The sequence below is a fragment of the Symphalangus syndactylus genome, chromosome 23, assembly GCF_028878055.3.
Source record: "Symphalangus syndactylus isolate Jambi chromosome 23, NHGRI_mSymSyn1-v2.1_pri, whole genome shotgun sequence".
NCBI classification, from domain to species: Eukaryota; Metazoa; Chordata; class Mammalia; order Primates; family Hylobatidae; genus Symphalangus; species Symphalangus syndactylus.
Window position 1 is genome coordinate 35,762,543 of NC_072445.2, and position 22,363 is coordinate 35,784,905.

General features: G+C 39.5%; 1 protein-coding gene across 3 annotated transcripts in view; it reads left to right on the forward strand.

Annotated features, from left to right (window-relative positions):
• SRPK1 (SRSF protein kinase 1) overlaps window positions 1–22,363 on the forward strand; it is an 84,306-nt gene that overhangs the window by 32,121 nt on the left and 29,822 nt on the right. For all 3 annotated transcript variants that reach the window (XM_055262862.2, XM_055262863.2, XM_055262861.2), the window contains 6 exons: window positions 11,856–11,962; window positions 13,483–13,648; window positions 15,294–15,319; window positions 15,760–15,973; window positions 16,347–16,766; window positions 17,136–17,236. In XM_055262862.2, coding sequence (XP_055118837.1) covers window positions 11,856–11,962; window positions 13,483–13,648; window positions 15,294–15,319; window positions 15,760–15,973; window positions 16,347–16,766; window positions 17,136–17,236 — 1,034 coding nt within the window. The remainder of the gene's footprint in view (window positions 1–11,855; window positions 11,963–13,482; window positions 13,649–15,293; window positions 15,320–15,759; window positions 15,974–16,346; window positions 16,767–17,135; window positions 17,237–22,363) is intronic.

Below are 22,363 nucleotides of genomic sequence, written 5' to 3' on the forward strand. Positions count from 1 at the left end.
AAACAATTCAAGGTATGATTGTATTTATTATACTAAGCCTCAACTTTGAAGAGGCTGTGAATGTAGATTATGTTTAGAGTCTAAAAGGGTATAATTGTTCGCGTTCTATTATAATGAAAAACTGACTTGTTTTATGTTTTTATCTGGATTTTTTAGAACTGTAGAATTGGAAGGAACCGTAGCTGATTTTCTTCACAGGTATCAAAGTGACGTGCGGTGAGCTAATGGAAAGGTTGTTGCAACAGCTGTGCTTATAAAGGTCAATCAGATTTTTCAGTAAAAGATGAAGTCGAATCTTACTTAGATTGGATAAATCTAAAATCACCTGTTTATAAGCTATTTTTAAAATGTATAAAGACATTTCATACATTATTTTACTTTTCATGCATGTTTAGCTTCCTTTAATGCACATTCCTAATTGCTGTTGATCTTTTTGTATTTAAAGGAGACAGGATTACATATGACTGTAGTTTCGTGTAGACTATGGGAAGAGATTTGAACAGAGAAGCAGGAAGGAAGGGATGGGAGAGAGAACAGTTGATAATGTGGAAAGACTATTGTTCTAAAGTCAATTCTGAGTCATTTCTTAGAAAAATACAAATCACAGATGCCCCAGATGTCTAAGGAAAACTGCTGCAACCATCTTAAAACAGTATCTTGTGCTGATTGTGGTCACTTTGTAGATGGCTTTCTCTCTTTCTCTCTCTCTGTGTGTGTGTGTGTGTTTTCAAAGAATTAAGAATTCTAACCAAGGAATTTTTTTAAAACCTACACAGGGTGTTGTGGTGGCCATATCTGTTTTTTCTGTTATTTAATCTTAAAATGTTTTAAGTTCCAAGTAAAACTATAGAAATACTCTCAAATCTCCCCAGAAATGCTGAGTACCTTTATTTGACCCTAACTAAGCAAAGAAGGCTTTTTAACTATTGAAATATCTTAGGAGGTTTGAATTTCAAGTTCCAAGATATTTTTCTTTTTTCTTTTTTTTTTTGAGATGGAGTTTCAATCTTGTTGCCCAGGCTGGAGTTCAATGGCATAATCTCGGCTCACTGTAACCTCTGCCTCCTGGGTTCAAGTGATTCTCCTGCCTCAGCCTCCCAAGTAGCTGGGATTACAGGTGCATGCCACCACACCCAGCTAATTTTGTATTTTTAGTAGAGATGGGGTTTCTCCACGTTGGTCAGGCTGGTCTCGAACTCCTGACCTCAGGTGATCTGCCTGCCTCGGCCTCCCAAAGTGCTGGGGTTACAGGTGTGAGCCAACGCGCCCGGCCCCCAAGATATTTTTCAAACATTGCTAGGTGGTTTCTCTGTAGCTTCTGTCCATTGATTCCCTATTTTATTCTTTTCTCCATTTGTTCTTAACCATTTTTTCCCGTCTTTCTTCATCCTTATCTCCCAGCTGTCTTTGCTCCTGCATTATTTACTACTGTTAGAGATTGAAAGAATATAACTCAAAACACTATGTTAAGGGTTAGTAATGGCTCATGTCACTCTCCTGCCTCTACCCGTTTTCCCAAGATAACATACCCACACAGCGGTACATCCACATTTGTGTGTATGTTTGTTCAGGCGTTTTTTTCTCTGGACCACTATCGTTTCTCATATTAAAATATAAAGGACCCTAAGCCAGAAAGTTAGTTCTTACAGAATTCCGTATAAACTGGCTCACTCTACTTGCCTGGAGGGTGAGGGGAAAAGGATGATTAAGAAGGAGGACAGTTGGTTTCTCTATATAATGTTGACATGAGCCAGTCATTATTGTTTACCTATATGACCTCCTATGTCTTTAGGATACTTTTTTTCATGCTATATACTGTCTTTTTTGCTAGCTCCTCTTATTCATAATGTGCCCTAAATGTGCTTACTCAATAACGTAAGCCTTTTATTTTCAGCCTTTTGTTATTTTCTTTACACTGTTTCCCCAAGAGATTTTTTTAAAATGTAGCCTTGTGGGCTGGGTGCAGTGGCTCACACCCTTAATCCCAGCACTTTGGGAGGCCGAGGCGGGCAGATCACGAGGTCAGGAAATCGAGGCCATCCTGGCTAACACGGTGAAACCCCGTCTCTACTAAAAATACAGAAAAATTAGCTGGGCGTGGTGGTGGACGCCTGTAGTCCCAGCTACTCAGGAGGCTGAGGCAGGAGAATGGCATGAACCTGGGAGGAGGGGCTTGCAGTGAGCCGAGATCGCGCCACTGCACTCCAGCCTGGGCGACAGAGCGAGACTCTGCCTCAAAAAAAAAAAAAAAAAAAAGTAACCTTGTGATTTCAATTACTAGTGCTTCTGATTGCTACTCATTAGCTTTCTTTCACTCAAATTATTTGGCTCTTCCTTTTTGCCACTTGATTATGATGTTCTATCAGGTTTTTTTTTAAGCTACTATATGTTTGGTCATTTTAATATTGCTGCTTACAAATTAAAACAACATTTTCAAATTGTAATACTTCTCTCAACAAATAAAAATTAAGCAGATAGAAGCTAGAAACAAAAGAGAATAGCTTTACAGTCCTATTTTATGTTTAGTCTTTTTAAGTAATCTGCATTTTAAATCTTGTTTTGATAAATTTTTTTATTTAATTGCTTTTTTATTTTTATTTATTTATTTTGAGACAGAGTTTCATTCTTGTTGCCCAGGCTGGAATGCAATGGCGCAATCTCGGCTCACTGCAACCTCCACCTCCCGGGTTCAAGCGATTCTCCTGCCTCACCCCCCCCGAGTAGCTGAGATTACAGGTGCACACCACCACGCCCAGCTAATTTTTGTATTTTTAGTAGAGGTGGGGTTTCGCCATGTTGGCGATCCACCTGCCACAGCCTCCCAAAGTGCTGGGATTGAAGGTGTGAGCCACCATGCCCAGCCTATTTAATTGCTTTTTTAAAAAAATTTCTTGGCCAGATGCAGTGGCTCACGCCTGTAATCCCAGCACTTTGGGAGGCCAAAGCGGGCGGATCATGAGGTCAGGAGTTCAAGACCAGACTGGCCAACATGGCGAAACCCCATCTCTACTAAAAATACAAAAATTAGCGAGGCATGGTGGCGTGTGCCTGTAATCCCAGCTACTTGTGAGGCTGAGGTAGGAGAATTGTTTGAACCTGGGAGGCAGAGGTTGCAGTGACCTGAGATCATGCCCCTGCACTCCAGCCTGGGTGACAGAGCAAGACTCCACCTTCGTCGGGGTGGGGGGGGGGTGGATTTTTTTTCTCAGCAGAATCGTTGGTAAATTTCAAATGTAGGGCCGGGCGCGGTGGCTCATGCTTGTAATCCCAGCACTTTGGGAGGCCGAGGCGGGCGGATCACGAGGTCAGGAGATCGAGACCACGGTGAAACCCCGTCTCTACTAAAAATACAAAAAAATTAGCCGGGCGTGATGGCGGGCGCCTGTAGTCCCAGCTACTCGGAGAGGCTGAGGCAGGAGAATGGCGTGAACCCAGGAGGCGGAGCTTGCAGAGAGTCGAGATCGCGCCACTGCACTCCAGCCTGGGTGACAGAGTGAGACTCCATCTCAAAAAAAAAAAAAAAAAAAATTTCAAATGTAAAGAAGTAGAAATAGTTTAATGAATCCCCAGAGATCCATTACCCATTTCAGAAGTTATGAACTTATAGCCAATCTTGTTTTGTCTGTACCTCCTGATAATTCTGTAGCCAATCTGTAATTGTTTTAGAATGTATTTCTAAATGACAAGGACTCTTAAAATATAACCTAGCCAGGCACTGTGGCTCATGCCTATAATCCTAGTACCTTGCAAAGCTGAGGTGTTCAAGACCAGCCTGGGTAACATAGCAAGATCCCCGTCTCTACAAAAATAAAAAAATACTAGCCAGGCATGGTAGCTCATGCCTGTAGTCCCAGCTGCTTGGGAGGCTGAAGCAGCAGGGTCACTCGAGCCTGGGAGTTCGAGGCTGCAGTGAGCTATGATGGTGCCACTGTACTCCAGTGTGGGTGGCAGAACAAGTTGCATTCTCTGACAAAAAGATTTGTTAAATGAAAGGATAACCTGAATGCAATTATTATACCCAAAAAAAAATTGGGACCAGTTTCTTCGTCACAAGTTTCTCCAGTCAGTGTTTCAATCTCACCAAATGTCTTGTGCTTTATTTTCTTTCTGTCTTCTGCTGCTGCTACTACTACTACTATTACTATTGCTACTACTACTACTACTGGTTGTTGTTGTTCTTATTGTTCTTGTTCTTCTTCCTCTTTGGGCTAATTTTTTCTTTGTTGTGGTAAAATACACATAACATAAAATTGTGCAGTCATTACCACCATCCATCTTCATAACTTTTCATCTTGTAAAACTGAAGCTCTATACCTATTAAATGACTATTAGATCTCATTGGTTTATTGTGTTAAGTCCTCTATTTCCTTGCTTATCTTCTGTCTGCTTGTTCTATACATTATTGAGAGTGTGGCATTAAAATCTCCAACTATTATTGTAGAACTATTTCTCCCTTTAATTCTGTCAGTTTTTATTTTATACAGTTTGGTGGTCTTTTAATAAGTATGTAAATGTCTATAATTGTTATATCTTTTTGGTGGTATGTTGAACCTTTTATTAATATATATAATATCCTTCTTTATCTCTTGTAACTTTTTCTGATTTAAAATCTATTTTGTCTTATATTAGTATAGCCACCCCTGATTTCTTTTGGTTACTATTTGCATGGAATCTTTTCTTCAACCTTTCACTTTTAATCTGTTTGTGTCTTTGGATCTAAAGTGAGTCTCTTGTAGACAGCATATAGTTGGATCTTTTTTTATATATATATTCTACCAAACCAAAGTTATAATCATACTAGCTTTTAGACTAATTATTTTTTGACCTATTGGTTTTTTAAATCATGTAAAAAACAAAAAGAGGAGTTATAAACAATTTTTACAATAATATTAGCTTTTATAGTTGCTGAAGTATTAACCTTCATTGATAATCTTTATTTCTTCATATGGATGCCTGGCTTTGTGTTATTGTTTAGTGTCTTTTCATTTCACCTTATAGGACTCCCTTGACCATTTCTTACAGGGCACATCTGGTAATGAACTTGTTCAGCTTCTGTTTACATGGAATGTCTTAATTTTTCTCTCACTTTTAAAATACTGTTTTGCTTAATATAGGATTTTTGGTTGACATTATTTTTCTTTTAGTATTTCAAATATATTGGCCCATTGCTTTCTGGCCTCCAAAAATTTCTGATGAGAAACTTGCTGATAATCTTAGTGAGGATCCCTTGTATGTGAAGAGTCACTCCTCTTGATGCTTTCAAGATTCCCTCTTTATCTTTCCAAAGTTTGATTATAATGTGTCTTGATGTGGGTCTCTTCGAGTTCATCTTGCTTGATGCTCATTGAGCTTCTTGGATTCATGTCTTTCATCATATTTGAGATGTTTTCAACCATTGTTTTTTTCAAATATTCTCTCTGGCCATTTCTTCTTCTTTTCTTTTCTTTTCTTTTTTCTTTTTCTTTTTTTCTTTTTTTTTTTTTTTGAGATGGAGTCTCACTCTGTCACCCAGGCTGGAGTGCAGTGGTGCAATCTCAGCTCACTGCAATCTCTGCCTCCTGGGTTCAAGCCGTTCACCTGCCTCAGTCTCCCGAGTAGGTGGGATTACAGGTGCACACCACCACACACAGCTAATTTCTGTATATCAGTAGAGATGGGGTTTCACCATGTTGGCCAGGCTGGTCTTGAACTCCTGACCTCAAGTGATCCACTTGCCTTGGCCTCCCAAAGTGCTGGGATTATAGGCGTGAGCCACCATGTCCAGCCTCCTCCTCTATTCTTCTGGGACTGTCACAGTGTATATTTGGTCTACTTGGTGATGTCCCACAGGTCCCTTAAGCCTCTTCACTTTTCTTCAATCTTTTTTCTTTCTATTCCTCACACTTGATAATTTCCATCACCCTAACTTCAGGTTTGCTGATTCTTTCTTCTCCCTACCCAAATCTGCCTTTGAATCCCTCTAGTTAATTTTTTCATTTCAGTTATTGTACTTTTCAGCACCAGAATTCCTTTGGTATCTTTTTAGTTTTTTTTATCCTTATTAATATTTCCATTTATTTCCATTTTGTTTATATATTGTTTTCTTGACTTTCTCCACATCTTCCTTTTGTTCTTTGAGCTTTTTTTTTTTTTTTTTTTTTTTCCTGAGACAAGGTCTTGCTCTGTCAAGGTCTTCACACCACCCAGGCTGGAGTGCGGTGGTGCAAACACAGCTCACATCAGCCTTGACTACCCAGACTCAAGTGCTTCTCCTGCCTAAGCCTCCAGACTACAGGTGCATGCCACCACACCCAGCTAATTTTTAAACTTTCTGTAGAGATGGAGTCTCGCTGTGTTGCCCAGGTTGGTCTTGAACTCCTGGGTTCAAGCAATCCTGCCTTGGCTTCTGAAAGTGATAGGGTTACAGGAATGAGCCACCACACCTGGCCTGAGCATCTTTAAGACATTTGTTTTAAAGTCTTTATCTAGTAGGTCTGCATCAAGTCTTTTTCAGGGACAGTATCTGTTGATTTATTTTTGTCATTTGAATATGCCGTACTTAACTATTTCTTCATATGCCTTGTGATTTTCTTTTGAAAACTGGACATTTAAATCTAATATGATAACTCTGGAAATTAGATTTGGCCATATCCCTAAGGTTTGATGGGGTTTGTTATTTTTATTTTTATTTATTTATTTATTTATTTTTGAGACAGTATCTCACTCTCTTGCCAAGGCTGGAGTACAGTGGCACAGTCATGACTTAAACTGCAGCCTTGATGTCCTGGAATCAAGCAATCCTCTTGCCTCAGCCTTTCAGATAGCTCAGACTACAGTTGTATGCCACCACGCCCAGCTAATTTTTTATTTTTTGTGGAGATGGGGTCTTGCTATGTTGCCCAGGCTGGTCTCAAACCCCTGGGCTCAAGCAGTCATCCTGCCTCAGCCTCCCAAAGTGCTGGGATTATGTGCATGAGCCACTGTGCCTGGCCGTTTTGTTTTTGTTTTCATTTTTCTTATGTAGTCTGTCTCTTCCAAGGATCAGCCTGAGATGTAAACAAAAGGTCTTTGCTCAGTCTGCATCTTTCCCTGGGCATGCGCAGTCACTTTCTGATTTTCCGTCTATATGCAGTTGCTTTTGAATGTCCTAGTCTATTTATTTATTTAGAGACAAGAGTCTCTCTCTGTCACACAGGCTAGAGTGCAGTGGCACAGTCTCAGCTCACTGCAACCTCCGCCTCCTGGGTTTAAGCGATTCTGCCTCAGCCTCCCATGTAGCTGGGATTACAGGTGCATGCCACCACACCTGGCTAATTTTCGTAATTTTAGTAGAGACAGTGTTTCACCATGTTGGCCAGGCTGGTGTCGAACTCCTGGCCTCAAGTGATCTGCCCACTTTGGCCTTCCAAAGTGCTGGGATTACAGGTGTGAGCTACCGCGCCTGGCCGTAAATGTCCTAGTCTTAATGTCTGGCTCCCAAAGGGGAAAAAGAAAGAAATGAAGAAGAAGAAATAGGGCACTGGCCCTTTAAATCCTTGCAAGATCACTTCAGCCAGAAGAGGGGCAAAACAATGGGGGGGGTACAAAAATGGCCACCCACCTCTCTGATACTTGGGACAGGATCCTTTTTGCCCACCATGGCTCCAACAAACTGTGTGCAGGGCTGCTTGCTATAGGATTAGGGGATAGGTGGTTGCCACTGTGCTAAGAGCGGAAATTGACCAACATTTGCAATAATTTATTATCCAAGCCTCTTCTTCGGGAAGTTGTGAGCCTTCAGTAGACTCCAGAGTTTCTTAAGAATCACATTAGACACATTCTGCCAATGCATTGGTTGTCTAGGTGGGGAAACATATTTCTGGTGGCTTCTTACTCCACCATCTTCTCAGACTCTTCTCTAGTTTGTGATTCTTACTTGAGTCAGGATCTGTATGACATTTTGGCAGTTTATTACCTGGCATCAAGATGTTGCAGGCTCACCTTGTGAATTTCCTGTCTTAAATCTAGAATCAGTTTTTGTCTAAGAAGCCCTAATTCCATTCAGTGGGAAATGACATACAGACTCTAAGCACTTAGGGGTATGCTTTGCTACTGGATGAATCTTTACCTTTATGATGTGTTGATTCATTGCAAAAAGCATATACTCTTAACCTCCTTCCTGTCTTCCCTTTGGGGGGTCACTATTTCAGTTGCCCCCACAGCTTACTTTTGTGGATGTGTGGATTTGTTTGGATTATTTTTCCAAATTGTTTTATTTTGGACTAATTCTGTTGCTGTGCCATCAAATTCACTAATCTTCTTATTCTACAAAATCTAATCTGCCATTTATTCCATCCAATGTGTTTTCATCTCTCACATTGCACTTTTTGTCTCTGGAAGTTCATTTTCAGTCTTTTTTTTTTGAGACAGAGTCTCCCTCTATTACCCAGGATGGAGTGCAGTGGCGCAGTCTCGGCTCACTGCAAGCTCTGCCTCCTGGGTTCCAGTGATTCTCCTGCCTTAGCCTCCTAAGTAGCTGGGACTACAGGCACGTGCCACCATGCCTGGGTAGTTTTTTGTATTTTTAATAGAGATGGAGTTTCACCATATTGGTCAGGCTGGTCTCGAGCTCCTGACCTCGTGATCCACCTACCTCTGTCTCCCAAAGTGCTGGGATTACAGCCATGAGCCACCGCGCCCGGCCCATTTTCAGTCTTCTAAAAAATACCTTTCATGTCTCTACTTAATTTTTTGAACATATGGAATACAACTATAATAACCATTTAATGTCCTTGTCTAATTCTAACATCTGTGATGGTTCTAAGTCAGTTTCACATGATTGATTATTTTAATTTTGGGTGTGTTTTACTACCTGGTAATCACATTGTAAGTTTTACCTTGTTGGCTGCTGGATGTTTTGTATTTCTATAAATCTTGAGCCTTGTTCTGGGATGGTGTTATGTTATTTGGAAAGTGTTTTATCCTTTTAGATTTTACTTTTATGATTTGTTAGATGGACCCAAAGCATTGCTCAGTCCAGGTCTAATCATTCCCTCTACTGAGGCAAGACCTTCCCAAATACATCCTACCCAGTACCCTGTGACTAAACTTCTCTAGTCTCTTTCCTGGGAACAGGCACTGTTCCAAGCCCTATGCGAATGCTGGGCATTGTTCTCTATAATCTTTTAAGATGTTTTTTCCTTCTCTGCTTCTGCTAGTTTCCTCACACACACGTGCTTTGCTGAATCCTTGAAGGGGTGGGCCCCCTCTGCAAATCTCCAGATTTCTCTCTGCAGCTCTCCCCTCTCTGGTACCTTTTTCAGTGAATTATAGCTGCCTTGGTCTCTCCAGACTCTCAGCTCCCATTGATTCAACATGTGGAGTCTATCTGGAAAGCCTCAAGGCAATAAGATGGGGAAATCCCAGGGTTCAGCTCTTGTTTCCTTTTTTCGGGGATCACTGTACTTGTCTGATGTCCAGAGTCTTCTGTTGTTTTTGTATTTGGTCTGTTTGAGTATTGTTTTTTCAATAAGATAAATCCAGTCCCTGTTACTTGGCTAAAGCAGAAAACTTGATAGGTGCTGGGGTTTTTTGTTTGTTTTTTTGCTTTGTTTTTTGTTTTGTTTTGTTTTTGAGATGGGGTGTCACTCTGTCACTCAGGCTGGAGTGCCGTGGCATGATCTCTGCTCACTGCAGCCTTGACCTCCCGGGCTCAGGTGATCTTCTCACCTCAACCTCCCTAGTAGCTGGGACTACAGGCACACGCCACCACACTTGGCTAATCTTTGGATTTTTCTTGTAGAGATGGGGTTTCACCTTGTTGCCCAGGCTGGTCTTCTTGAACTCCTGGGCTCAAGGGATCCACCTGTCTCGGCCTCCCAAAGTGCTAGGATTACAGGCATGAGCCACCATGCCCGGCCCTTCATAGGTTTTATATTTAAGAATTTGCCAAGCAGTTTTCCAAAGCACTTGTACCATTTTAGACTTCTACTAGCATAATACAAGAGTTCTAATTGTTCTACAACCTCACCTACATTTGGTGATGTTTAGTTTTTTTATTTTAGTCATTTATTAGTTTGAGATGCTATCTTATTGTAATTTTGATCTGTGTTTGTGGTTGTCATGTACTTTTAATCTTACGTAGTTTGGAACATTTATGACATTGCCTTTTTTTTTTTTTTTTTTTAAGAATCCAGGCTAGTTGTTTTATGCCACCTTAGTTTGGATTTGTTTGACTGTTACCTCATGATTAAATTCAGGTTAACTGTGTTTGTCAAGCATACTACATGGATTATGTTTTAGTCTTCTCAGTATATTGCATTAGAAGGCACATGATGTGAATTTGTGCTTATCATTGTTGGTAATAAGTTTGATCACTTGGTTAAGGCAGTGCCTTCTAGATTTCCCAGTTGTAAAGGTACTTTGTTCTTTTTGTAATTAATGCGCAATCTGTGGAATGATATTTTGACACTGTGACAATCCTTTTCCCCAACAGTCTTTCACATAGTTATTTTAGTGTTCACTGATTCTTACCTGAATCAGTAATAGTATACCATAGTGATTGTAAAATGGTGATTTTCTATTTCTTATATATTTATTATTTGGCTTTCTTCTCTAAAGAAGATGTTTCTCTTCCTCCTGCCTCCACACTTACTTTCAGATCAGTGTGAACTTGTTCTGTTTTTAATTTATACATTAACTCATAACTTTATTCTTTATAATGGTCTGGCTGGGCGCAATGGCTCACGCTTGTAATCCCAGCACTTTGGGAGGCCGAGGCGGGCAGATTACGAGGTCAGGAGTTCGAGACCAGCCTGGCCAATATGGTGAAACCCTGTCTGTACTAAAAATACAAAAATTAGCCCAGCGTGGTGGTGCACGCCTGTAGTGCCAAGAGGCAGAGGTTTCAGTGAGCCGAGATAGCGCCACTGCACTCCAGTCTGGGCAACAGAGCAAGACTCCGTCTCAAAAAAAAAAAAAAAAAAAGAAGTCTCCACATTGGCTGGTGACGTCCTTTTCAAGATGGTTCCTGTTTCTTCCTGACATGTTCTCTTATTTGTTAGAACAGCAAGATGTTCCAAATTTACCCTGTATTTTTCCTGCCTTGGATTTGGCTATTTTTCCAAGGAGCTCAGGTTTTCCTTTAGTGGAGAATGTTAAAGTCCGAGCACTAGACCATTACTATATATGTATGTCTTAACTTGCATGTAGAAGCCAGTGGGGGTGGAAGACATCAAGATACTACTAAAATCTCTGTAGTGCCCTGCACAATTTTAGACTCAGAGTATTCCTGCTGTGTAGTGTCATCAGGCTGTTCATACATAAGGACAACACATGGTAGCACTGGAATCAAGATTAGTTTTGTAAAATACAGAGCATTAAGCAAGTTTCCTATTTAAAAAAATGTTGGCATTTACGTTTTTGAGGTTTAAGTCTTTCTTTTACATTCATCTCTTATATAGTTAAGGAATAATTTGTTTTTTCTTGCTTTGAAGCTGTGAGAGTGGGAATTTTTACCCTGGACACCAATTTTGATATTAGGGAAGAAACTAATTTACCTGAAACTAATCAACAGCTTGAGGCTTGAGCCTAGTGCTTTCTTTCATTATTTGCATATGTAGGTTTCACTTTTTCTTTTACCATTGAATATTTTAATGTACATAATGATATTGATAAGCCAGCCACCCGCAATTTAATGTTTCATGGATGCTTTCATTGACTATACCATTAGACTTTGAAATTTTAGAGTATTGACAGCTACATATTTATTCATTCAAGCTCTATAACTTTTTATACTGAAAGAAAATAATACTTAACATTTAATAGGGTGGAATTCACAGCTTGTCTTGCCGTGTTCTTCTTTTGTGCCTTTTTTTCCCTCCTTAATGAATTCCTAGATATCTGCATGGTATTTGAAGTTTTGGGGCATCATCTGCTCAAGTGGATCATCAAGTCCAATTATCAGGGGCTTCCACTGCCTTGTGTCAAAAAAATTATTCAGCAAGTATGTATCTTGAATCAGCAAGTATCTTAGTCTTGACTATGTAGTGATTTTTTAATATTCTTAAAGTGTCAGGAGTTTATTTTTTCCAATAGAATTTTTGTTTTAAGGCTGGGTGTGGTGGCTCATTCCTGTAATCCCAGCACTTTGGGAGGCCAAGGCGGGCGGATCACGAGGTCAGGAGATCAAGACCATCCTGGCTAACACAGTGAAACCCCGTCTCTACTAAAAATACAAAAAATTAGCCGGGTGCGGTGGTGGGCGCCTGTAGTCCAAGCTACTCGGGAGGCTGAGGCAGGAAAATGGCGTGAACCCAGGAGGCGGAGCTTGCGGTGAGCCGAGACGCACCACTGCACTCCAGCCTGGGTGACACAGCGAGACTCCATCTGAAAAAAAAAAAAAAAAAAAAAAAAAAAAAAGAATTTTTGTTTTAAAAAGTAAGTTATTGGCTGGGCGCAGTGGCTCACGCCTGTAATCCCAGCACTTTGGGAGGCCGAGGCAGGCAGATCACCTGAGGTCAGGAGCTCGAGACCAGCCTGGCCAACAGTGCAAAACCCCGTCTCTACTAAAAATACAAAAATTAGCCGGGTGTGGTGACAAGTGCGTATAATCCCAGCTACTTGGGAGGCTGAGGCAGGAGAATCGCTTGAACCTGGGAGGCAGAGGTTGCAGTGAGCTGAGATCGTGCCACTGCACTCCAGCCTGGGCAACAGAGCAAGACTCCGTCTCAGAAAAAAAAAAAAAAAAAAAAAAAAAGTTAATTGCTAAAATTAAATATTTCATTCAACTTTTAGAATTTATTATGCTTATCCTGTTTTTAAATGTTTTAGCATAACCATTTTCCCCCAGGTTTGCCTCCTATAATAATTAGAAAGGGAAGCTGAGGTTCCTGACTTGGGAAAATTGGAGCCCTTATCCAGAAGTTCTGGTTGCAAATAGTAATTTTACATGAATAGATAATTGCTATGTCAGATTATTGCCATCTCTTTATACAGCATGATTCATGGGCATTTTCTAATTTTCTAAAGAGCCTTCAATATACAGTACAGAATTTTACCATCAGGAAAATATTAATACTTCAAGGGGCAAAAATTTGTTTGGATAATATGTCCTGGAAAGAGCTCCAAACCGGGCAGCAAGAGACCTCAGTTCTTCATCAGTGAGGAAATTTGAATTAAAGATATCTAAATCTCTGTCAGCACCTACATTACAACACTTAGAGGGTGTGTGTGTGTTGAATGTTTATTCTCAGTCTTTGCAATGTACATAGTTGAAGAATATCTCCAAATAGAATTAGCTTTGTAAAACATTGAAGAATTTTTTATTATAAATAAATTCTTGCCTTTTTCATAGTTTAATCTTTCTGAGAAAGTTTCTTTGTGCTTTTTTAAAAGGTGCTTTTATTCTCTATAGAAAACGCTATCATATCTTTTTTTTTTTTTTTAATGTCGTGTTATAATCTCTTACTTCTCCAGAAAGCCTGTATTTTGTGTTTGCAAGTCTGCCACTCTATTTCCATTCAGGTGTTACAGGGTCTTGATTATTTACATACCAAGTGCCGTATCATCCACACTGACATTAAACCAGAGAACATCTTATTGTCAGTGAATGAGCAGTACATTCGGAGGCTGGCTGCAGAAGCAACAGAATGGCAGCGATCTGGAGCTCCTCCACCTTCTGGATCTGCAGGTATATTTTCTTTTAGGGACTTTGCTCTCATTAGAAGTTAAAAGAAATTTCTATTTTTATTCTGTTACCAGGGAATTAAACACCACTCAATCCATTTCAACAATAATGTATTTAAGAAACATTATCAGCTTCCAAGAGACATTCTCACTGTTACTTCCATAGGGGAAGGAGAAAACTAGATATTGTTGTGTCTTTGTGTTGTATGTTATAAAAGCTGGTGCGTATTGTTTAAAAATATTTTTTCTTATGATTTGATGATTTTTGAAGTGTTTACCTCTTACTGTGATCACACATGCCCATTTATAGGACTGGTAGTCTATAGAGGGACAAGATAAGATTGCTATTAAGAGTTTGGGTTTAAACACTGGAGTAGACAGACTTGGTTTGAATTTGGGTTTCATCCTAGACTGAGAAACCTTAGCTGAGTTATTTTACCCTTTTTTCCCTCAACTGTGAATTATTGGGATTAAATGGTAAAGCAATTAGTAGTGTGCCACACAGTATTATATACTAAATAAATTGTGGGACCAGGCACAGTGGCCCATGCCTGTAACCCAACACTTTGGGAGGCTGAGGTGGGAGGATGATTTGAGCCCAGAAGTTTGAGACCAGCCTAGGCAACATAGTAAGACCCTGTCTCTACAAAAATTTAAAAAATTAGCCAGGCATGGTGATGCGTGCCTGTAGTCCAGTTACTCAGGAGGCTGGGGCAGGATGATTGCTTGAGCCTAGGAAGTCAAGGCTGCCACGAGTTGTGATAGTGCCACTGTACTCCAGCATAGGCAACAAAGTGAGACCCTGTCTCAAGACATAAAATTAAATAAATAAATAAATAAAGGCTGCTTTATGATTTTTTTTCTTTTGAGATACAGATTTTAGTTTTAGCAGTGTGTCATTTTTTAGGAACTTGCTTGATCCTCAAGTTGAAGTATTAGCTATATACTTCTTTAAAAAGGAAGAAGGGGGAAATGGGGAGTTGGTTGTTAAATGGATGTAGTTTCTGTTTTACAAGATGAAAACATTCTACAGATCCTGTTATACAACAGTGTGAATAGTGTTAAAACCACTGAATGTACACTCATCTAGAGTATAAATTTTTATTATGTGTTTTTTTTAACCACAGTTATACAAATATTTTAAAAAGAGGAAGACTGAAGATCCTACCTTCTAGCTAAGCTACACTGTTACCCATGACATGCTATAGAGCAAATTACTATAGCTCTTGATGTCACCTAGACTCCCCTTTTAAAACTGACAGATTCTGGGTAGCATTTGAGGTGAAGAGGTTGTTGCTTGTCCCTTTCTATTTTAAGCAGTGCATAGGAATGGAAAATAGTGATTTTAGCAGCTTTAGTTGTGGAAACCAGAAATGGGAACTTGGTTCTTTGCACTTATTGATGCTACCTGGGGAGGAAGAATTTTATTTATCCTTTTTTTTTAAGTTTGGCAATTTCTATTATGCATTATTTTCTTTAAAAATGATAATAATATGGCTTCTACTTAAGTCATTTAAAAACAATAGTTTTCTCTGCAATGTAGACTACATAAGAAAGACTTTTCATTCTGGTAGAGTGTTTTATCTGAGCCTTAGTTTATATTGCCTGATGAATGCCAGAATTCTTACTTGGTTTTCTTTTCTTTTCAGTCAGTACTGCTCCCCAACCTAAACCAGTAAGTATAAGGTGTTTCTATATTTATTTTGATCTGTGGACTGTGGGCATGGATTCTTCTGTTGTGGATGGTAACAGTTTGTTTCAAGTTTGAGAACCAAAAGGAAAAAAAATTCCTGCACTTCTATAATTTTCTTCAGTAAATTCCCATGCACCTTCATCAAATTTGTACTGGTGAGGCCTCTAAAAAATTTTGAGTTTGTCTGAATGTAAACCAGCCCCACGGACTGCTCAGAAGACCACACTTTGTTATTTATTCTGTTTTTATTTGGGTTTGTAAGAGTATCCCGCATCTTTTAATTTAATGAAAGACTTAAAGTGCTATGTTAGGGAAAGATTTGTGAAATTTAATTAGGAAGTAATTAAAGTTAACAACTATCTCCAACTGGGGGTAATTAATTAGCCACCTGAAGGCTTTATCTGTTTGTAATCTCCGCCCAGGCTGACAAAATGTCAAAGAATAAGAAGAAGAAATTGAAGAAGAAGCAGAAGCGCCAGGCAGAATTACTAGAGAAGCGAATGCAGGAAATTGAGGAAATGGAGAAAGAGTCGGGCCCTGGGCAAAAAAGACCAAACAAGCAAGAAGAATCAGAGAGTCCTGTTGAAAGACCCTTGAAAGAGAACCCACCTAATAAAATGACCCAAGAAAAACTTGGTATAAATAGAACATCACAAAAATTACTTTACAACACACTTTAATTTATCATTGCTGTATAATACAGTGGTTTCATATATACAACACATCTCTGGGGGTATCTTTATAAGAATATGGATCTTGTCATAAATGTTAGGCAGGTAATATTTAAGTGTAATTTGTAACTTTTCTCAGGAAATGGAACATAGATTTCATTTAACAACTGGGTAAAAGTAAGATCTTGGCCCTTCCAGAAATAGGTTTTAGATGTTTAGTCATGTTTTTATGTCACTCAGTATAAGTTCTAGAAAATGTTTTAATCTTGTGAGAAATGTTTCTGTTCTTTCACTCACACACATATGCGTACATCTTTTTTTGTTCGTTTGTTCCTTAGAAGAGTCAAGTACCATTGGCCAGGATCAAACACTTATGGAACGTGATACAGAGGGTGGTGCAGCAGAAATTAATTGCAATGGAGTGATTGAAGTCATTAATTATGCTCAGAACAGTAATAATGAAACATTGAGACATAAAGAGGATCTACATAATGCTAATGACTGTGATGTCCAAAATTTGAATCAGGAATCTAATTTCCTAAGCTCCCAAAATGGAGACAGCAGCACATCTCAAGAAACAGACTCTTGTACACCTATAACATCTGAGGTGTCAGACACCATGGTGTGCCAGTCTTCCTCAGCTATAGATCAGTCATTCAGTGAACAACACATTAGCCAACTTCAAGAAAGCATTCGGGCAGAGATACCCTGTGAAGATGAACAAGAGCAAGAACATAACGGACCACTGGACAACAAAGGTACCTATGCAGCTATACTTCCTCAACACTCCTTCCCTGCACAACACATTCAGATTTCTAGACTAAAAGTATGATTGTTTTTGTAACTATAGCTTTACAACGGGTGTGTCTAAGTTACCTTTAAATTGTAATCTGTAGCTAGCTATATCCATCGTGTACTGAGTACACAGCATTTCATTTATTGCTATGAGGGCAGAGGTTTTTAATTCTGGAAACTGAAGGTGTTGCTGTGCTCTTTTTGTCTCAGAAAATGCAAGTTGTCACTTGGGTATTGCTGACTGTATCACTCTTACCTTGGAGAGCTTTATTACTCATTGAGTATTTCTCTGTTCATTGAACAGTCTTACTGATGATGCCTGTTGTCTGTAGGAAAATCCACGGCTGGAAATTTTCTTGTTAATCCCCTTGAGCCAAAAAATGCAGAAAAGCTCAAGGTGAAGATTGCTGACCTTGGAAATGCTTGTTGGGTGGTAAGTTAAACTTGTCTCAATGGTGTTTTGAAGTGACTGGGAGAATGAATGAGAATTTGGACTTAGTTATGCAAAACATCTGTAATTCTATACCCAGATTGATACAACACTTCAGTGAATATTTTTTCACATTTAAAAAAACCTTTTACTATGGAAAAGTTTAAATATACTTACAAAAGTAGAAAGAATGGTAATCGTGATCATGAAAAGTCCTTCTGTTGCCCCACCCCACTCCAGATACCCATCACCCAGATTCAGTAATGTCAACTCCTGGCCAATCTTGTTTTTCGTATATATATCATTATTAACTTTCAGACACTCAGTGCCTGTGTTCATACTCCCCTACTCCCATTTTCAAAATTGATGACTAACTTATAAATTGTAACCTCCTTTTAATTCACTTAACATATTTTGGACACTTTGCTTTGTCAGCCAAAAATTTAAATACAATTCAGTTCATTACATTGTTTCCCTAGTACACTTTAATCTACATATTTTTGACAGCTCTTTATGATGAGACTCTGCACATAAATCTTTGTATAGTTTTTCTTAGGACGTGTCCTAGACATAGAATTGCTAAGTCAGAAGTTACGTGATTTTTAAAAGGGCTTTATGATGTATGGTGTCATTTAACTTATTTTTAATTATTCATAATGACGTAATTACAAATAATTATATGTTTTTTGACGTATAGTGTCATACTACACTCTAGAAAAGATACTTCAGTTAGCCGGGCATGGTGGCTCATGCCTGTAATCCCAGCACTTTGGGAGGCCGAGGCTGGCAGATCACCTGAGATCACCTGAGGTCAAGAGTTCGAGACCAGCCTGACCACATGGAGAAATCCCGTGTCTACTAAAAATAACAAAAAAATTAGCCAGGCGTGTTGGTGCATGCCTGTAATCCCAGCTACTCGGGAGGCTGAGGCAGGAGAATCACTTGAACCTGGGAGGCAGAGGTTGCAGTGAGCCGAGATCGCACCATTGCACTCCAGCCTGGGCAACAAGAGTGAAACTCCATCTCAAAAAAAAAGAAAAGAAAAGATACATCAGTTATTCTACCTTTAACAACTCAGAAAAGTATTTTCTTCTATGATCTTCAGGCTAAATAGTGGAATCTCATTTTAATTGGCAAATTATTTATACTGTTCTTTTTACTGTGTATCTAATAAGAAAGTGTTTTAAGGTTTTTTTGTCTGAGACAGAGTCTTGCTCTGTCACCCAGGCTGGAGTGCAGTAACGCAATCTCAGCTCACTGGAACGTCTGCCTCCCGGATTCAGGTGATTCTCCTGCCTCAGCCTCCCAAGTAGCTGTGATTACAGGCGTGCACTACCATGCCCTAGCTAATTTTTGTATTTTTAGTAAAGGAGGGGTTTCACCATGTTGGCCAGGCCAGTCTCAAACTCCGGACTTCAAGTGATCTGCCCGCCTCAGCCTCCCAAAGTGTTGGGACTACAGGCGTGAGCCACCATACCTGACCAAGGTTATTTTTAATGGACATCTTTTTAAAATCTATAATAGAATGATTCACACATAAATGACAGTACTCAAAGAGCCATATGCTTTTAAATGGGACATGGTTCAGACCTCAGAAGGATCTTACTTCCCATATTGATTCTAGAATATTGTGATAACCTTTTAGAAAAAACAAAGCCAGCTTAGCACCGACTAATAAGAATGTGGAGCAGCAGCCAGGTGCAGTGGCTCACACCTGTAATCCCAGCACTTTGGGAGGCCAAGGCGGGCGGATCACGAGGTCAGGAGATCGAGACCATCCTGGCTAACGCGGTGAAACCCCGTCTCTACTAAATATACAAAAAAAATTAGCCGGGCGTGGTGGCAGGCGCCTGTAGTCCCAGCTACTTAGGAGGCTGAGGCAGGAGAATGGCGTGAACCCGGGAGGCGGAACTTGCAGTGAGCCAAGATTGCACCACTGAACTCCAGCCTGGGAGACAGCGAGACTCCGTCTCAAAAAAAAAAAAAAAAAGTGGAGCAGCTCTCCAAGTAATTAGAATTACTCCACTATGCTATCATCTGGTCCTGGTCACCCTGGATGACTTCAGTAGTGACTGCAATAGCTTCTTCACTTTCTCCCTTCTGCTGCCGTTGCTCCCCATAGACTATTGGCAATACATCTATCAGAGTGATACTTTTTTTTTTTTAATTTGTATATGTTCATGAGGTATAAGTGCAGTTTTGCTAGGTTGATATATTGCATTGTGGTGAAGTCAGGGCCTTCAATGGATCCATCACTGGAACAGCGCACATTGTAACCACCAACCAACCTCCCTTCATCTACCCTTTCACCCCACCCTCTGAGTCTTCATTGTTGATCATTCCACACTATGCCTCCGTGTGTACACATTATGTAGCTCCCACTTATAAGTGAGAACATGTGGTATTTTTCTTTGAGTTGTTTCAATTAAGATAATGGCATCCAGTTCCATCCATGTTTCTGCAAAACACGTGATTTCATTCTTTTTTATGGCTGAATAGTATTGTGTTCCATTCCATACCACATTATCTACTCCTAGACACTTGGGTTGATTCCATAGTTGTTATTATGAATAGTGCTGCGATAAACATACAAGTACAGGTGTATTTTTGATATGATTTATTTTCCTTTGTGCAGATACCCAGCAGTGGAACTGCTAGATCATGTGGTAGTTTTATTTTTAGTTCTTTGAGAAATTTTCATACTATTTTCTTTCTTTCTTTTTCTTTTTTTTTTTTAAATGGAGTCTCGCTCTATTGCCCAGGCTGGAGTGCAGTGGTGTGATCTCAGCTCACTGCAGCCTCTGCTTCCCAGGTTCAAGCAATTCTCCTGCCTCACCCTCCCAAGTAGCTGGGACTACAGGCACGTTCTGCCACGGCCGGCTAATTTTTTGCATTTTTAGTAGAGACAGGGTTTCACCATATTGGCCAGGATGGTCTCGATCTCCTGACCTCGAGATCCGCCTACCTCGGCCTCCCAAAGTGCTGGGATTATAGGCGTGAGCCACCATGCCCAGCCTTTCATACTATTTTCTATAGAGATGGTGCTGATTTTCATTCCCGCCAAGAGTGTATAAGTCCCTTTTCTTCTAATCCTGTCCAACATATTATTTTATTTTGGGTTTTAATTTGCATTTCTCTGCTGGTTAGTGATAGTGGACATTTTTTCATGTATTTGTTGGCCATTTGTCTTCTTTTGAAAAATCTCTATTCATGTCCTTAGTCTACCTTTTAATGGGATTATTTGGGGTTTTTTTTTATTGAGTATTCATGTCCTTAGTCTACCTTTTCATGGGATTATTTGGGGTTTTTTTTTATTGAGTTGAGTTTCTTGTAAATTCTGGATGTTAGTCCCCTGTTGGGTCATATAGTTTGCAGATATTTTTCTCCCATTTTGTAGGTTGCCTATTGACTCTTGATTATTTCTTTTGCTGTGCAGAAGCTTTTTTGTTTAAGTCCCATTTGTCTGTTTTTATTTTTGTTGCCTGAGGTCTTAGTCATGAGTTTCAGGTCTTATATTCAAGTCTTTAATCGGTCTTGGGTTGATTTTTGTATATGGTGAGTGATAGGGATCTTTTATTCCTCTGCATATGCCAGTCCAGTTTTCCCAGAACCATTTATTGAAAAGAATGTCTTTTCCCCAGTGAATGTGCTTGTTGACTTTACAAAGATCAGTTTGCTGTTAAGTATATGGCTTTATTTCTAGGTTCTCTATTCTGTTCCATTGATCTGTGTATCTATTTTAATACTAATACATGCTGTTTTGGTTGCTATAACCTTGTATAATTTTAAGTCAGACAGTGTAATGCCTCTAGCTTTTTTCTTTTTGCTTAGGATTCTTTTGGCTATTTAGGTTCTTTTTTTGTTCCATATGAATTTTAGAATTGTTTTTTGTAATTCTGTGAAAAAATGACATTAGTATTTTGAAAAGAATTGCATCGAACCTGTAGATTGCTTTGGATAGTGTGATTGTTTTTAAAATTTTTTTAATTTTTAATTTTTAATGGGTACATAGTAGGTATATACATTTGTGGGGTATCTGAGATGTTTTGACACAGGCATGCAATGTGAAATAATCACATCATGGAGAATAGGGTATCCATCCCCTCAAGCATTTATCCTTTGTGTTACGACAATCCAGTTATACTCTTTTAGTTATTTTTAAATATATAATTATTATTCACTATAGTCACCCTGTTGTGCTATGAAAGAGTAGATCTTATTATTTGTTAAGTAATTTTTTTATACCCATTAATCATCCTTATCTCCTCACTTCTCTCACACTACCCTTCCCAGCCTCTGGTAACCATCCTTCTACTCTCTGTGTCCTTGAGTTCTATTGTTTTGATTTTTAGCTCCCACAAATAAATGAGAACATGTGAAATTTGTCTTTCTGTGCCTGGCTTATTTCACTTAACATAATGATCTCCAGTTCCATCCATGTTGTTGTAAATGACACGATCCCATTCTTTTTATGGCTGAATAGTACTTCATTGTGTATATGCACCACATTTTTTTAATTCATCTGTTGATGGACACTTAGGTTGCTTCCAAATCTTTTTTTTTTTTTTTTTTTTTGAGAGGGAGTCTCGCACTCTCTCGCCCAGGCTGGAATGCAGTGGCACAATCTCAGCTCACTGCAAGCTGCGCCTCCCGGGTTCACACCATTCTCCTGCCTCGGCCTCCCAAGTAGCTGGGACTACAGGCGCCTGCCACCACGCCCGGCTAATTTTTTTGTATTTTTAGTAGAGACGGGGTTTCACCGTGTTAGCCAGGATGGTCTCGATCTCCTGACCTCATGATCCACCCACCTTGGCCTCCCAAAGTGCTGGGATTACAGGTTTGAGCCACCGCACTCGGCCGCTTCCAAATCTTAAATATTGTGAACAGTGCTACAACAAACATTTGGAGTGCAGACATCTTTTTTATATACAGATTTCCTTTCGTTTGATTATATACGCAGCAGTGGGATTGCTGGATAATACGGTAGCTCTAGTTTTCTGAGGGACCTCCAAACTGTTCTCCATGGTGGTTGTAACCAGTTTATATTCCTACCATCAGTGCATGAGGGTTCCCTTTTCTCCACATCCTTGCCAGCATTTGTTACTGCCTATCTTTTGGACGTAAGCCATT